The sequence below is a fragment of the Bactrocera tryoni genome, unplaced genomic scaffold (genome assembly GCF_016617805.1).
Source record: "Bactrocera tryoni isolate S06 unplaced genomic scaffold, CSIRO_BtryS06_freeze2 scaffold_963, whole genome shotgun sequence".
In the NCBI taxonomy this organism is placed as follows: Eukaryota; Metazoa; Arthropoda; class Insecta; order Diptera; family Tephritidae; genus Bactrocera; species Bactrocera tryoni.
The window spans coordinates 467877-486147 of NW_024396614.1; the positions used below are offsets into that span (position 1 = coordinate 467877).

The window sequence follows — 18271 nt, forward strand, 5'->3', positions numbered from 1 at the left end:
AAATATGCCCCCCTGCCTAATGCGCTCCTTTGTGCCAAATTTCACTTTAATATCTTTATTTATGGCTTAGTTATGACACTTTATAGGTTTTCGGTTTCCGCCATTTTGTGGGCGTGGCAGTGGGCCGATTTTGCCCATCTTCGAACTTAACCTTCTTATGGAGCAAAGGAATACGTGTACCAAGTTTCATCATGATATCTCAATTTTTACTCAAGTTACAGCTTGCACGGACGGACAGACGGACAGACGGACGGACAGACGGACGGACAGACGGACGGACGGACGGACGGACAGACAGACATCCGGATTTCGACTCTACTCGTCGCCCTGATCACCTTGGTATACATAACCCTATATGTGACTCTTCTAGTTTTAGGACTTACAAACAACTGTTATGTGAACAAACCTATAATACTCTCCTTAGCAACATTGTTGCGAGAGTATAAAAATTGAGGAAATGGAGTTATGTAATGACCAATTGTATAATGCTGACGAATCTGGTTTATTCTGGAAGCTTTTGGCAGATAAGACCTAGTATGTATCATCGCATGAAAAAACTGCTCCAGGAACAAAGACGGAGAAGCAGCGTATAACATTTCTCTGTTGCGCAAATGCATCGGGTGCACATAAACTTAAACTTTTAGTAATTGGTAAGGCAAAAAATCCACGCAGCTTTAAACACTTTAGTTGCCCTACGGATTATAAGAACTCGAAATCAGCCTGGATGACGTCTGCCATTTTTAAACATTGGTTCCATCAATCTTTTGTGCCACAGGTAAACAATTTTTTCGCTTAATTAATAATTATTATAAATTCTTGCTTTTGGCCAGGTAAGATTGTTTCTAAAGCGGAAGAACTTACCAATAAAGGCACTATTACTTATTGACAACGCTCCCTCTCATCCAAGTGAAGCAGAATTAAAAACTGAAGATGGAAATATAATTGACATGTTTATGCCGCCAAATGTCACCCCTCTTATCCAACCTATGGATCAAAATGCGATTAAAATAACGAAGTTATATTACAGAAACAGTTTGTTGGCTTCAATAGCAGCAAAAAACTTAGATTTGCTTGAATCAATGAAAAATGTAACGTTGAAAGATGCTGTTACCCTTTTATCTGTCGCGTGGGATCGGGTCAGCACAGAAACTCTTGCCAATTGTTGGAAAAACATTTTACGTTTAATGGGAAACGAGGAGGACCCTGAATATAACATTCCATTAAATATCCTGAAAGACAAATGGAGTGCAGAAATAAACTCTTTAATGCGAATGTCAGTTGATCTCCTTCAGGACTTGAGTCCTCAGGTAGAAGTTTTACGACTCACTTTGATATCATTATTACTTTTTTCTATTTAAGGTTGAGTTTACATTGCCAATGATTCGAGAGTGGAACGATGACCCTTGTGTTGATGATACCACCGAAATCCATGAAATCACCGAAATCCATGAAATTGAAGAAAGTGACGATGATGATTGTATTGCCGAAGACCCCATAAAGAAAATTGAAGCAAGTGAGGCAGTTGAAATCTTTAACAAGGCATTGCAATGGGCTGGAGATGCAATGGTTGATCAAAGCGACATGAGTGTACTTAGACGCTTAAGGGAGAAAGTAGTATTTCAGCTAAATATTAGAAAGGAAAAAGCAGCAGAAAAAGATAACAGATTTTTTTAATGAATAAATCTAATGTGAAATTTTATTCGCAATATAATAATCATACCCGAACTTTGCCCCTCCTTGCTTGTTAAACATAACTTTGCATAGCTGTATCTGAAAACAGAAGTTTCGTTAATGTTTCTGCATACTACTGGCCATTTTATTACTGCTTTTCTGCTTATACTACTCCATGAAGGAATTTATATAACACTCTTATTTCCATTTCTCCATTTATATGGTACATTCGTATTCACAGTTTTTGAATAACCAATTGGCGACAATTACTCCTTTTAACTGCACATTTTTGCAATCTTTTTTCTCACCCTTTTTGACGAATGCCCTTTTATCTGATCATTGTTGTTACATATTTTTAACTAGGCTATATTAATTTCATTTAAGTGATTAATTAGGTCAAATCGCGGGGTTCGGCTCGCGTGGAATCGGGACTGTCATAATAAAGTCTGATTTCGAGGTTCCCTAATTTTTCAAGGTAAAAACACAGAACCTTCAAATTGAATTGGATTTGTTTATTATCGTTCGAAATAACATTCTTTGGCATTTAGTTTTTGAAAGTAAAGTTTTCGATGACTTATTGGAGCATATCGATTGGTAACTGGCGAATGACACGCGTAATGTTTTACTCCAAGGCCTGAGTCGAAGCGGGATTGTCCGCATGGACTTTAGACTTTACATATCTCCCCAGGAAAGTCTTACGGTGTGATATCACACGATTTTGGTGGCCAATCGACAGGCCGAAAACGTGAAATTATCTGCTCACCGAAGTGTTCTCTCAATAAATTCATTGATTAAAGCGATGTGTGGGAAGTGGCGCCGCCTTGTTAAAACCAAATGTTGCCAAGATCACAAGCTTCAATTTCCGGCATCAAATAGTCGATTATCATGGCGCGATAAAGGTCACCATAGACGGTTACGTCTTCACCGGCTAGATTTTGCATAAATATGAACCGATGATTCCATCGAACCACACCAAACTGTTTTTACCCTGCATGATATGACAGCTCTTGCATCTTTTCAGGTTGCTCTTCATCCCAAATGCGGCAAATTTGCTTTTTTACGTACCCATTGTTGAAACCAAATCTTGCTGAGACCATCAGCTTCAATTACAGGTATGAAATAGTCGGTTATCATGCCGCGATAACGGTCGCCATTGACGGCTACGTTTTCACCGGCATCATATATGAAGAAATATGATCCGTTGATTCCACGGACACAGAAACAACCACAAGCTATTGTTTTATATGGATAAAATGGCAGATCTTTAATCTCTTCAGGTTGTTCTTTGACTTAAACGTGGCAAGTTGGCTTGTTTACATATCTATTGAGCCAGAAATGGGCCTCATCGCTGATCAAAATTTGGATCAAAAACACCGGATCTTCTTGATACTTTTCAAGAGCCCATAGAGAAAAGCGATGTCACTTGGGAAAGTTGAGCGGTCTCAGTTCTTGCATGAGCTGCATTTTTACGATAGATTTCATAGCAAAAGCAACAAAGCCACTGTAGAACAGTGACATTATTCAGTTCAAATTTATTATTAATAATTTAAAAAACAAACATCTATCATAAAAATGTGTAATACAAGTCATTTAGCCCATCTAGAAACTTAATTCAGAAAATTCTCGTCTGACTTGTGATGACAAGGCTCACTTATTATTCAAAATGGCAGAAAAGAGTTGGCGTTTATTAATTTTAACATTTAAAAAAATTTTAAAAATTTCAAATGAATTCTTAATAGAAGCAATTATTATATAACTAATAATGTATTGAATTTAACTATTGCATAACTGATAGTAATATACATAAATATTGGGTTGACCGAAAAGAAACCGGTGATTTTGCATACAAACGGCGTTGACAATTTTTTGAACGGCTTATGACTCTGTTACTGCATTTTTGCTTTTGTCAAATATCAGCTGGCACTTTTACCTTGCCTTAGAAAAAAAGCGCGAGTTTTAGGTTTGTTCGAGCGGAGGAATAAAAATGCCAATGATGTTGTTTCTATGACATTATATTTTATTCTCTGATGTTTCAAGTTATGTTCTGCTTATATAACTACTAAAGTGATTACAATTTTCTTAATCTATTTCTTTTGTTTTGTTTATTTTCTTATGAAATACAATATTTGTAAAATGTAATCTTATTTTCTATTGAATGCAAACAAACATGACTGTGGGGTTTACCCGATAATGTTTGGGTTATCATTATAGTCAAACATAAGGACCAAAACATGTTTGTATGCGTATTTGCATTATGAATACAATATTTGTAAAATGTAATCTTATTTTCTATTGAATGCAAACAAACATGACTGTGGGGTTTACCCTGATAATGTTTAAGTTATCATTATAGTCAAACATAAGTGACCAAAACATGTTTGTATACATTTTGCATTATGTTCTTTATCTCTACTTGTTATCTTTATATTTTTGTAATGTTTACTTGTTTTTCTTTAATCTTTTATTTTGTCCAATTTATAGTATTTTGTTGTGTGGTGTCTGGTTGGGATGATAGTGTACACATAACTCCTCCCTCCCTTAATGGAAAACTCTCCTGAGTTTGAATAGTATTGTTTTTCAGTTTTTTAATTTTACAAGATATTAAAATTATTATTATAATCACAATAATACTTAAAATTGATATTCCAATATGAGAGATATTTTTGTGATATTTTAATTCATTAATTTCTTTTAAATTTTCTTCGTTTTTAAATACAAGGTCGTTAATTGTAATTTTGTTAGTGAAATTGTGAGTATCATAGTTTGGATAATAGAATCTCTGATTGTATGAAATTTTAGTATTTGAGAATGTTTTATATAGGGTCTTAATAGTGCAGTTATTATAATGAATCAATGTAGTGTTTTTCAACTTAATTTTTCTGTTGTCGCAGTTCTGGTTTAGTTCTATGCCATTTGCATTTTTTATTAAAATAGTTTCTTCATCAATTTGTAAAATTTCTGTAATGCTATTTTTGATAAGTTCACAATTTAATAAGTAGATGCAATGTTTAGAAATTTGTAGTTCATTGAGTGTTTTAGCTTCTTCGAAATTTATAAGTGACATTTTTGTATTCAAAAACATTTTCGATTTCTGCTGTTATTTCTTTACCAGCCTGTGTTTGGTATAGGAATAATAGTTTTTAATTGTACTGTGATTGAAATTCTTTTGGGATTTTGACTACGAACATTAACAAATTTTCTTTTTATATTCAAGGCGCATAATTTTATATATTGAAGTTTGTTGAGGTCTATGTTGTAATTATAAATTTCTTCATTTGTTAAAATGTTTAAGGAAAAATACCATTTTTTGCTGAAATAATGTTTTCCTGGAATCTGGCTTACTGTCAAGTCTTTGAGAATGTTTATCTTTATTGTTTGTTCAATGAAGAATCAATATTTTGTCTGTTCTCTCTTGATACACTAAAGAATTATTTCTTTCGTCTTCAATAATTTGTTTTAATTTTGTAAACGTGTTCGAAAAGAAATTATTAATTTTTATTTGGTGGTCGAGAGCTGTAATTGAATTATGTAAATTTTCATCTACTTTCTTAAGGTGATTTTCAATATCTATTCTATCTCCATCATCCATCGTTCCAAATAGAAATTTATGTACAGAACCTTGGAACCTATACCGTTAATTAACCCTCTCTTTTTTCTACTAACTTCTTTTCTTGGGATTAATGTTTTGATTTTACCTCTCAAGATTTCAATTTCATTAGATAGGGTGTAGTAATGTAAATGTGAATATGTTTGCGAGATTTTTGTTATATTATTTAGTATGTAAAGAATTTCGCGAGGGTCAATTATGTGAATTTACGAGGTCAGATGATGTAACAATCTGTTTAGTGTTGGTGATAATTTCTGCGTATCCATTGTCGGTAGCGCGGTATTTCATGTACTTCCAGTTTGGCTGCATTGCTAATTATTACAATTGCTATCATCAATGTTATTTTTTGAAGATGTATTTGACCTAAAAATTTGTTTGGACGTTTAATATTTGTCGGGTGAATATTATCTAATGGTAATTTTCTATACCTTGGTTCGTATTTGTGCCGAACTGCTTTATAATTTTTTACGTAACCTTCTTTTTGAGTGTTATTAAACTCTTCTCTATTTCTATTTAGTTTTCCTATGCATTTTTCTTTAGTCTTCTGAATAGTGTCTTTAATCAAATTCTTATCAGTTTTTCCATTTATAACCTCAAGAGGTGTGGCTTTAATTGTAGAATGATAAGATTTGTTATACCATTCTATGCTTTGAAATACTTTTTCCGCTGTCGAAAGGCTTGGTTTTTCAATTTCTAGGACTCTAATTCTTTCGGATAGAGTATTATGAAATCTTTCGATATCTGAATTCCCAGTATGACTGTTTGGTTTTGTAAAATGAACTTCTATTTCTTCTTTCCTAAAAAAATCTTTTATGTTAATTGAGTTGAATTCATTATCTAATATTAACATTCTGGGTCTACCTTTGATAGAAAAGAATAATCTAAGCTTTTCTATAATAGTTATACTGTTTCTATCTTCTAGCTGAAATGCCATAGCAAATTTCGCAAATTTGTCTATAAAAGTAAGGAAGTAACATTTTTATTTATGTATATATCCGCGTGAACTATTTCATTTATATCTGATGGTGTTTTCACTGTTAATTGAAATTTTGGTTTTAAAGGTTTTCTATCATATTTTGCTCTATTGCAAACGTCGCAATTATTTATATATTTTTGAATCAAAACTTTCAAATTTTTCCAGTATATTAGTTTTTTCAATTTTTCATAATTTTCGTTAATACCTGCATGGCCTGTTTCATTTTTATGATATTGAGCAATTTGTTTATAAACTTGTTCTTCATTTTTCATATCTTTAGCATGGAATTCACATCTAAAAAACTTTACATGTCTATTAAATATTTGAATAAGCTTTGCTGAACTATATTGTACTGATTATCGGTTAAATAAGAAAATACCTACTTTTCCACTATTTATGTGCTTACGATAAAGATCTATGAAATTATTATTTTTTATATCTTCTGCGCTAATAAAAATTTTCTTCGTGTTGCCTAGTTCTTCAGATTCCATAATTTTCTTGTTTGTTAAAATGATTTGTGTATTGAAGCGATTTACAATAGTGTGTAAAATTGGAAAATGATCATTTAGTTCCTCCCTTCTTGAGAGTGGATTGTAGCATTTGTGCTTATGTTGTCTTCTTCCAATGAATGAATCTCGCCTGTGTTACTATCTATTCTACTTAGAAAATCGGCTACGTTATTTTCCTTTCCTTTCACGTAATTTATATTAATATTGTATTCACCTAGTTTAATTAACCATCTTTGCAATCTTGGGTTAATGTCTTTTCCCTTGTTTTTTATTTGGAGCCACTTAAGTGGTTGGTGATCGGTTAAGAGATCGAATGCTCTGCCATAAATGTATGGTCTATACATGTCACTGCCCAGACAATAGCTAGTAGTTCTTTTTCTGCAGTGGAATAACTTCTTTCGTGTTTGTTAAGTGTTCTGACTAGCATAGCTTATAGGATGACTGTCCTGGGTTAATACTGCGCCAATTGCAAAGTCATTTCTGCATCAGTTGAAATGCCAAATTTTTGTTAAAGTCTGATATTTCAATATTGGTGGGCTTACTAATAGATTTTTAAGTTTTTCAAAGGATGATATGTACTGAGGATCGCGAGTGTTTATTTTAATATCCTTTTTTAAATATTTTGTTAAACCATGTGCTACTTTAGCGTAATCTCTTACAAATTTTCTATAATAACCTGTTATACCTAGGAATGATTTAATTTGCTTTGATGTAGTAGGCAACTTTAGTTTTTGTATGTTTTCGATTTTGCTTAAATTTGGTTGTATCCCTTCTGTTGTTAAAGTGTGACCTAGAAATTCAGTTGTTTTCGCGAAAAATTTGCATTTATCTACCTGAATCTTTAAATTATGTTTTCTTAATGCTGAAAATATTTTGGTGATATTTTGGGTATGTTCTTCAATACTTGAACTAAAAATTAAGATGTCGTCTAAATAAACTACACATATCTTGTTGATATATTCCTAAGAACTGAATTCATTAAACGTTGGAAAGTTACTGTTGCATTCTTTTAGTCCGAACGGCACTCTTATAAATTCAAAGTGTCCTTGGGGTGTAGAGAAGCTGTTTTTGGTCTATCTTCTTCTTTTTATTAATACTTGATGAAAGCCTTTTGCAAGATCTAATGTTGTAAAATACTGAGCTCTTCCAAGTTTGCTGAGTATTGTTTCTATATGGGGTATTGGAAATTTGTCATCTATAGTGACTTCGTTTAGCTTCCTGTAGTCAATAACTATTCTCCATTTTTTCTTCATTGAATTGTCTTGCTTTTTCGGTAAATAATCCAAAGAGGCGAGTTGTATTGGGAATTACTTTCTTTAATTATACCTATGCAACATCTCGTTCATCTGTCTAATAATTTCTTCATGAATTTGGGGATATCTATAAATTTTATTATAAGTTGGTCTACTTGTTTTTGTAACTATTTCATGCTGAATTTCATGAGTATGAGAAAGGTTTTTACCTTCTTGAAAAAATAAACTCGCTATTTGCTTTTAGAATGTATTCTAATTTTTGCTTTTCTTTCTTCATTCATGTCACTATTTGATAAAATATCTAGCAAATTCTCTTTACATTCTGTAAGTATATTAATATCATTCTTGCAATTGTAAGGGTAATGAGTTTATAAATTTAATTTTATTGCTGTTTATTTCTACATACTCCTTTTCTAAGTTAGTTATTGCTTTAAAAGGTTTTAAAATATTTTGTCCTATTATTGCATCAAAGTTTTTATTTTGTATGTTGGTTAGTATCCAATGTATATAACTTTTTTCATTGAATTCGTTTGGGGTTGGGGTGACTAACTCTTTATTTAGGGAAAAATTTTCCTTAATGGTGCTAAAGTGTATTGGTTTATCAAGCTCAATGCATTCATAATCTTTTAACACATTATATTTCAATAATGATGTTGTAGACCCCCTGTGTCAATAAGACATTTAATTTTGGAATTTTTTATGGTCACTTCTATTATCGGTAACGATTGTTTTGGGCTGGCAACCGAAAATTTGCTTGTTCTTGAACGTGATCTATTTCATCGGTTCGGGGGTTTTGTCTCCTTTGACTGAATTATATCTTCTAGATTGTTGTGAATTATTTTGCCTACTTTGTCCAAAGCTAAATTGTTGATAATTGTCATTTTGGTTAGAATTGTTACGAAATTCTCTCGGCTGATTTTGTCCAAATTGAAAATTATTGGAATTTTGCATATACTGGTTATTATTGAAATTACAAAATTGTGAGACAAAAGAATTTCTATTTGAAAAATTTCTATAATTATTTCTTTTATAATTGTTTTGTCTTTTATCAAATTGTATTAGCAAACCTGTCTCTTGAAGAACGCTTTAAAAGCCTCTCTAATGGTGCTTATATTTCTACTAATCACATTACACTGCTTAAGTTGGGGTGTATCCTGATTTAAAAATGTTTTTAGAATTAAACTTTCGTTGTTAATTGGGGAAAATTCTATAGGCTTTATCCTATCGAATTCATGTTTTAAATTTAGTTTATCTAAAATATCTTTTAAATTTTGGAAATATTGACTTACGTTATAGTTTCGTAGTAATAATCGCCTGATTGTAAAGGGTGTGGTACGACTTTACTCCAAAATTTTATGAGTTCTTTCTTCTTCTCATTTGCTGCCATGTTGGTGTAGGTCCCAAAGGCCGGATGACACTTGCTGCTTCTCCTTTAATTTTTGTTTTGACGTGTCGCTGCGTTACAAATTCCAACATTGATGGGTTGGGGTTGAATAAAGGAAGGATCATGTCAACTTCCCTGATGAATGATGATAAATCTCTGCCGTCAAAGTCCATGATTCTTGAAGCTTCCTTTAAAATTTGCGATCCTGTCATCTGAAGTGGTTGCTGCTCGCCCTGGATTCATTGCTGATGTATCCTCTTTTATTACAAATGAACTTGTTGTTGTTGCTTTATATGGTGCACTCCTCGCTCTTTCTGCGTCTTCTGTGTGTGGGGCATTAATCTTTAATCCCACTCTTCCTGGTAATGTTGATGGGCGGAATGAAGCTATTCTTCGCCTTCACAAATTGTAGTCCTCGGAGTCGCTCTCCGACGTTCCAGATAACTTGTGTAGAAACTTAAATTTCTTAAACTTGGCTATCTGTGCCGACCGACTTATATATTTGTATATATAAGAGATCTTTTTAAAATGGGAGCTAATCTTAAGATTTTGCTTCCTGTTGCTAAAGCTTACGAAACTTAAAAACTTCAGTTTTTAGTATCGCTCAACTTTGCAGTTTGTTTTTACCGACTGCGCCAGTTTTAGGTTTGTTCGAGCGGAGGAATAAAAATGCCAATGATGTTGTTTCTATGACATTATATTTTATTCTCTGATGTTTCAAGTTATGTTCTGCTTATATAACTACTAAAGTGATTACAATTTTCTTAATCTATTTCTTTGTTTTGTTTATTTTTCTTATGAAAATACAATATTTGTAAAATGTAATCTTATTTTTCTAATTGAATGCAAACAAACATGACTGTGGAGGTTTACCCGATAATGTTTAGGTTATCATTATAGTCAAACATAAGGACCAAAAACATGTTTGTATGCATTTGCATTATGAATACAAAAATATTTGTAAAAATGTAATCTTATTTTCTATTGAATGCAAAACAAACATGACTGTGGTTTACCCGATAATGTTTGGGTTATCATTATAGTCAAACATAAGGACCAAAACATGTTTGTATACATTTGCATTATGTTCTTTATCTCTACTTGTTATCTTATATTTTTTGTAATGTTTACTTGTTTTTCTTTAATCTTTTATTTTGTCCAATTTATAGTATTTTGTTGTGTGGTGTCTGGTTGGGATGATAGTGTACACATAACTCGCGCGTAATTTTATTTATATTTGTTTGTTTGGCGGCAATTTTAAAATGGAGCCCACAAAGGAGCATTTTCGTCATATTTACTTTATTATTTCTGTAAAGGAAAAAATGTAGCTAAGGTTGCTAAAAAGTTACGTGATGTGTATGGTGACAAAGCCTTAAAAGAAACACAGTGTCAAAGTTGGTTTGTCAAATTCCGTTCAGGTCGGCCAAGTGCAGTTGATGATGACGTCATCAAGGCTTTAATCGAATCGGATCGTCATGTAACTGAGCGTGAGATTGGAGAGAAGTTAAATATACCACAATCAACCATACATGATCGTATACGACGTCTTGGGATGGTAAAAAAACTAAAACTCAAAAAAATGTTTGAAAGAATCACCCGTTTCTTTTTGATCAACCTAATAGTATGTAATTATTGTAAAGAATTTTATGTGTAAAATAATACAAAATATTGCAGAAATTTGTAAATTTATAATATATTTATGCAATTATAAAAATTACACAGAGCAAAATGCGCCACTAATTGTTATATTCCTTTTATTCATGTATCATTTGTGGGAAATTCGAAAATGAAACCTTAAAACTAACAAATTCATTGAACGAAACAGGCCCTTTACCGTATATTACACTCAATGGATTTAGACAAATGGGCATAATTGTTACAGCTACAACTACAATAAAAGTAACTCGCCAAACAACGAGTTAAATATTGCAGCAATGGCAAATAGCTTAAAATAGTCGTGTAACGAGACATACTTTGCGGCGTATTATTAACGTCACAAGCAATGACTCATATAAATTTCCCCAAAATTCTTCGTCTTTACTGCCGTAGACACCGCTTACGCGATTATAGCCGAGTTAACAACAGTGCGCCAGTCGTTTCTTCTTTTCGCTACGTGGCGCCTATTGGATATTCCAAGTCCTTCTCCACTTACTTCGCTGAGCCATGTCAATGGCGTCGTATAACTCATACAGCTCATCGCTCCATCGAATGCGATATTCGCCGTGGCCAACGCGCAAAGGACCATAAATCTTTCAAAGAACTTTTCTCTCGAAAAGTCGCAACGTCGACTCATCGGTTGGTGTCATCGTCCAAGCTTCTGCACCATATAACAGGACTGGAATTATAAGTGACTTACAGAGTTTGGTTTTGTTCGTCGAGAAAGAACATTCCTCAGACTTTCTCAGTTGCCTACTCAGTCCGAAGTAGCACCTGTTGGCAAGAGTTATCTTGCGTTGGATTTCCAGGCTAACATTGTTGGTGGTGTTTACACTGGTTCCAACATAGACGAAATTATTTACAACTTGGAAGTTATGACTGTCAGCAGTGACGTGAGAGCCAAGTCGCGAGTGCGACGACTGTTTGCTTGATGATTTCGTCTTGCCCTTGTTCACTGTCAATCACATTTGCTTTGCTTCCTTGTCCAGTTTTGAGAAAGCAGAACTATGTTCGGCATTAAGGCAGCTCCTTTTCGTGCTGTCGAAAGCAGCTTTAAAATCGAAGAACAGGTGTTGTGTGTCAATTCTCCTTTCACGGGCATTTTCCAAGCCACACTGATAAGGTCCAATCAGTTTGTAGACAGTGGGCTTTAATCTTTCACACAATACGCTCGATAGAACCTTCTACGCGATGTTGAGGAGGCTTATCCCACGGTATTGGCGTTCGATTGGGGAATCGGGTTCGCCTTCTCCTGGCGTTGTGTTCCCTCCACAATTTAAGTATGCTTTGGGCATCGGAGACTAGATCACCTTTGGGGGTTCTACAAGAGTATGCTCCGGTCTTGAAACCTTCTGTAAGCGGCCGCATTTTTTCGTAGAATTTTCGAGCATTACCCCTGTCGGCCAGCTTATCAAGCTCTTCGTACTCACGCATTTCGGCCTCTTTCTTCTTCTGTCTGCAAATGCGTCTCGCTTCCCTCTTCAACTCTCGGTATCTATCCCATCCCGCACGTGTTGTGTTCGATCGTAACGTTGCGAGGTAGGCAGCCTGTTTTCTCTCCGCTGCGACACGGCGCTCCTCGTCGTACCAGCTGTTCTTTTGCATTTTCCGAAAACCAATGCTTTCTGTAGCGGCTGTACGTAAGGAGTTTGAAATGCCGTCCCACTGTTCCCTTATATCGAGTTGATGACGAGTGCTCTCAGATAGCAGGAGTGCAGACCTAGTAGAAAATCGTTCGGCGGACTGTTGTATTTGTTGACGTGCGTTTTTTGCTGCTAGAGGCGGGTGCGAACTTTGGCTGCAACAGGATAGTGGTCCGAGTCGATGTTAGGATCTCGGAGCGTACGCACGTCTAGACAGTTCTCATAGGTTCGCTCCAAGCGCTCATAGAAGGCATATTTGGTCACATCGTCCTTCTCTTCTGTCGGGCGTGGGCGCAAATCAGCGATATTTTGAAGAATTTCGCTTTGATGCGGATTGTGGCTAGACGTTCATCCACCGGGGTGAATGACAGTACTTGGCGACGGAGTCTCACTCCCACTACAAATACCGCACCAACCTTGCCCTCCTTTATATGGCCACTGTAGTAGATATCACAAGGACCTACTCGTCTCAGTCCATGTCCGGCCATCACATTTCTTGGCCGGCGGTGAAGTCAGCCTTCAATCTAACGAGGACATCAACCAGCTGGACAGCGGCGCCTTCCCATTTAAATAACCGGATATTTCAGGTGCATGCCCTTAAATCGTATTCCTTTTTTCGTTTGCCATGGTCGTCATCAAAATGGGGGTCTCTCATCCGATGCTGATTGTTAATTTTCATTGGGGGTGTTTTTTACGTGACGGATCCCAAACCCAGCGCACAACCCAATGTAGGGGATGTTTCGCCTTCTGACTACAGCTCGCCTTCGAACGGATGTTCTTAGGCTGCCCAGAGGATACTTGGTCAAAGATCGGAAGTCGTGAGCTGCTTGAGCCATATGTAAAAGAATCATTTCTGGCCACTCCCAAGTGAATGCCGATCAGAAAATTTTTCTTACTTGTGTGAACTTCTACACATGACTCCATCCTCCAACTCCATTCCCCGTGATTCCAACAATAAAATCGGGGAGCATAATTGCTTTTGAGCAAAACAAAATGCAATTAATGCGCGCCAAAATGACGAGAGTGATAGCGTAAACAACGAGGATAGTGAAAATTACAAAAACGTCAAATATGAGTAGCAGTACCAAAACGGCCAATGCAAATAATACAAATAAAACGAAAAAGTAAAATATTAAAATTCTTTGATTTAATTATCACAATTTGTCTTAACAGCTCCTAGTCGTTGGTTAACGGTGATGGAGATTCTGGTAATAGTTTACTGCCGCTTGCCTACTGCGCGCATATGACTGTCAGAGCCTTCTCCTTCTAAATGAGTGGCGACCACTGGCAGTTTAGAGAACAATTATGCCAGAAGAGTCTGAGAAGCGCGATTATATCGCCCATCATTTTGTTAAGGTCAGCTTGTTGCCGGTAAGATTTTCAACCTAAAAGGGTGTACGCCAATAGGGCAATGGCCAGCTAGAACCGTCGCAACCAGAGAGAGGCTCTAGCTTTACTGACGGCAAAGAGCTCACTCGACCTTTTGCTATCGAGTATCGTGGTGGTTGTGGTTTGTACCCAAATGCGGGTAGAATTGACTTTTTGTCAGTTAGATGTGGAGTTGCATTGCAACCGGGTGCCGGACTCATAGTACGGCAAAGGTTTTAGATGGGCCTCGAACCCTACCAAGGTGGTTAGTGTGTCCATTCCACACTGCCAATTGGTACTGAAAATGCCAGGCATTTTCAGTGCGCTGATCAACGCATTGATTTGATCCGTTGTACCTTTGAGTACCGTGGAGTAAGGCTGACGTCAGCAAGTACCTACGTAAAACATTCCGGTTGTTGATAAAGTTCAATCAGTTTGTTGACGGTGGGCTTCAGTTGTTCACACACTATGCTCGATAAGACCTTCTATGCAATATGAAGAAGGCTTATCATATCATAATTGGCCTACATTGTGGGGTCCACTTTTTATGGAGTGGTAATAGTACACCAGGTTCCAATCGTCCAACATGCTTTTATCCAATGGACAATGGAACATCAATTCCATCGTCAACGACTGAGGAATCGGGTTCACCATCTTCACATGTTACTTTTTCAATATCGCTCAGCCGGATAGAGAAGTGTTCCTTCGATAACTTTAGTATGCTCTGAACATCAGCCACTAGATCATTTTTTTCATTGAGTTAGAAAATTCATAAGAAATAAAAAATTTTTCCAAAAATAGTCAAATTTCAACCGTTAATATCTTTTAAACGGTTGGGTTTACGAAAAAATCATACGAGACCATATTTTAGAGCATTCAATTTCCTACAAAACCTAATTAACAAGATATTTTTTCAAGTAGTTGGAAGCGAGATATAAATTTTTCTATCTGATAATAAGAAAAAATAGAAAACCGTTAGGCGGAGGACCTTCCCGTTAGAATTAAAAACTCATATTTGGAGAGGCTTTCTTAGAGGTGTCTAGGAACCTATTTTTGCGAGTACCAATTGAAAAAAAAAAATAAATTTTTTAATCACCCTAATATATATTGTAATTTACTTTTAATCCATATATTGAAAACGTATGCAAATAAAAGCGCGGTTAATACTATTACCAAAAACTGTGATAGCATAGTATTTTGTTGCCTCAAACCGCGACAGTAGGTGAAGCTATGGTTGCCTACGAGCAGAGCCGGAACTAGCTGCTTCAGCGCCTGTGGCAACAATCTTGCTGTTTGCGCCTTACCATATAGTATAATGGAAACCGATGTTGTCCAAATCAAAAATCATATATTTACAAGTGAAAGAACGTACATCTTATTTTCAATAATAATTTATACAAGGATCGCTTATATCGTTCAGAATAATACTTTTCTGGATTTCGCCTCTGCAAATAAATCGATTATTTTATCGAAATTGAGACGTGTTGTAGTATCCTTCTCAATCGACAAAATAGAGATATTCGCCAACCGTTCCTGGCCTAAAGAGGAACGAAGATAAGATTTGATGAGTTTTAGCTTACTAAAAGAACGCTCGCAAGTAGCCGTCGTCACAAGCATGCATAAGAATATTCTCAGTGCTGTTGTTATGTTCGGATATACATCCTCGAGCGACAGATCGAATATTTTTTCTAATACATTCAAATGGTTCATGTCTGTGGCTTCACTCATCAGCGTCGTTGCTTGAAATTTGAAACTCTCAATTTCTGATGAAAATTCATGCGGATCCAAGTCATCAGGATATTTGATAGCGAGATCTGCCGCTATTTTGGTGAGTTCAGTAACACTGGTGTTCACAATTGCTTGATCGCTCAAAAATGCGAAATCATCGGCAACTTCATTTAAAGCGATGAACCGGGTATTCATTTGGGCAATCATAAGATCAATAACTTGGATCAATCCTGCTTTGAAATGAGTTTGGGCACTTATAGATGGAGATTCATCTTTCGCTTTTTCTCCCGGCATCATTTTCTTTGGTCGTTTTCGAGTATCTTGGAAATCTGGTGTTACTTGCAATTGTTCAGCTGTCACAATTGATGATTGCAAAATTGTTGTGAAGAAAGTCTCTCGGTATATGGTTAATTGTGACAGCAATTCTTTTATCATTTTTGCGACACGAGCAATATCGAGTTTTTTGTCTTGCAGTGCGAGGTTGACACGATTGATTTGCGATAGAAGCGAATCCCAAAACTTCAGTAGTACTATGAATTCGAAGGTTTGTATCGACTTGAGAAGAGACTTGGCTTGTACTATTGTATCGCCTGTCTGATGATCACCTTCTGTCATTTTTTTAGTATTTCCACAACAGTAGGCAGTTGAGAGTTCAGGGCGTGCACGGCATTAGCTTTTGACGACCACCGCGTGTCACAGGTTCCTTTCAACGTTATTTTTAGTTCTGCTTTGCAAAAATTTCCAACGAGTTGCCGATCCAACAAAAAAATTGTACGTTTGTTGATGATACCAAAAGTTTGCATTTGCGGTATCACGTTGGCAGCATTGACCCCAATCAAATTTAGGCTATGAGTAGTACATGGAATAAACCGAGCATTCACGTTCAAAGCTAATATTCTCGACTGCACACCTTTATATTTGCCTGCCATATTAGCTCCGTTGTCATAAGACTGTCCTCGTACATTTGCAATGTCTAGCCCATCTTTTCTTAATTTATCAAGAATTTCTCCCGAAAGACCTTCACCGGTTTTTCTTCGGTGTTAATAAACGTGATGAAGCTTTCTTCAATTGTACATTTCTTGTTTTCGATTTTAACGTACCGAATTATTTGAACCATCTGTTCTTTGTGAGAAATGTCGGTCGTACAATCGAAGAGGATTGAGAAATATTTAGCTGCTTTTATGTCGCTAATTATATGTGATTGCACTTGCTGGGCAGCCAAATTGATCAATTCGTTTTGAATCGCCGGTGAAAAATATGAGATTGTGCCTTTATTGTGTGTCTCGATATGTTTTTTTATTGTGGCATCATAGTGGCTAATCAATTCAATAGTGTTCAAATCGACCACAGTCTGGTCGCCCAATTACTTCACTGCTACCTCTAAGGGCGTCGTTGTTTTTGACGCAGTGAAAAATTGCATCGAGTATCACTTTTAAAATATGTCGCCACTTTGCTCTTTCCTTATCAAATTCTTTGAGAAGATGGTCATCGATGAAACCGCCACATTTCAACTTCTTCTCAAATGTTTTAATTTTTATATAATTGTATCTATGAGACGTCGAGTTTTCGTGTCTCGGTAAATAGGGATTCTCAATCCAATGTTGCCAGTCGTTGAAGCCGTTCAACCAAATGCTGCTCCTGTCATCGTTGAAGAGGATACACGGAAAACAAAACAGAGAGTCAAGCTGTTCACAGTAGATCAACCAGTTCCTGTGTACTTTCTCACCATTTGTCATAATTCGAGTAAACCATTTTTTCTCAAAACGTCTATTATTTGTAACTGGGTACACGGAAATATCGTCACCATTTATAGGACCCTGTTCGATATATAATTTGATGGAATTTTTATCAATTTTCCATGTTTTGGGATTATTGAAATTGATTTCAATCGAATCTTCTTCCTGTCCCACTCTGTGCTGATTTGAGGAATCCGTCTCAGAAAGCGTATCGTTGCATTGCACTTCCATGTTTTGTTCTCTATTCAATTCATCATTTTCGTCTTCTGATTGCGATTGTGCAGTCTGCGTTGATGGTAATTTCCTCGTGAAGAATTGCTGGATATTACCACTATTTTTTACTGCTGCAGCCTTTTTCTCTTCGCGAATCTGCTTGAATTGAGCACCCGACAATTTCTTCTTTGGAGGCATCTCTATAAAAAAGTAAATATTTATAAAAAATAATTGTTCAAAATACAGTTGAGAAAATTTTAATAACTATGTATGTTTTATTAGTTACAGTAGGTATACTCACTCGCAATTTTCTTCCGCTAAGTATCCAAATGTTTTCTGGCAGTACTAATATGGTATGATGATGAATCCACTGCAATACCTATCAGACTAGAAATTCAATCTTGAGATCTAGAGTAAAATGAAAAATAGAACTAAAAAAAAAGGCAGAGAAACGAGTAAAAAATCATAAATCAAGGAAAAAAGTAGAAAGAATGTGAGGGATAGGGTTCGAATCCATGACCCTGGAT

At 35.7% G+C, this 18271-nt stretch overlaps 2 protein-coding genes and 1 pseudogene across 2 annotated transcripts; 1 reads left to right on the forward strand and 2 right to left on the reverse strand.

Annotated features, from left to right (window-relative positions):
- Window positions 1–631: 631 nt before the first annotated feature.
- Window positions 632–1571, forward strand: LOC120782138 (annotated as a pseudogene).
- A 13912-nt stretch (window positions 1572–15483) lies between these two features.
- Window positions 15484–16410, reverse strand: LOC120782141. Its single transcript, XM_040114279.1, has 2 exons — window positions 15648–16410; window positions 15484–15605 (listed from the first exon to the last, which is right to left on the reverse strand). Exons 1-2 carry the CDS (start codon window positions 16408–16410, stop codon window positions 15484–15486), a joined length of 885 nt encoding a protein of 294 aa, XP_039970213.1.
- Window positions 16411–17120: 710 nt separating this feature from the next.
- LOC120782142 (zinc finger MYM-type protein 5-like) lies at window positions 17121–17942 on the reverse strand. The gene has a single exon (XM_040114280.1). The coding sequence runs from the start codon at window positions 17940–17942 to the stop codon at window positions 17121–17123; it is 822 nt and encodes a 273-aa protein (XP_039970214.1).
- Window positions 17943–18271: the final 329 nt, after the last annotated feature.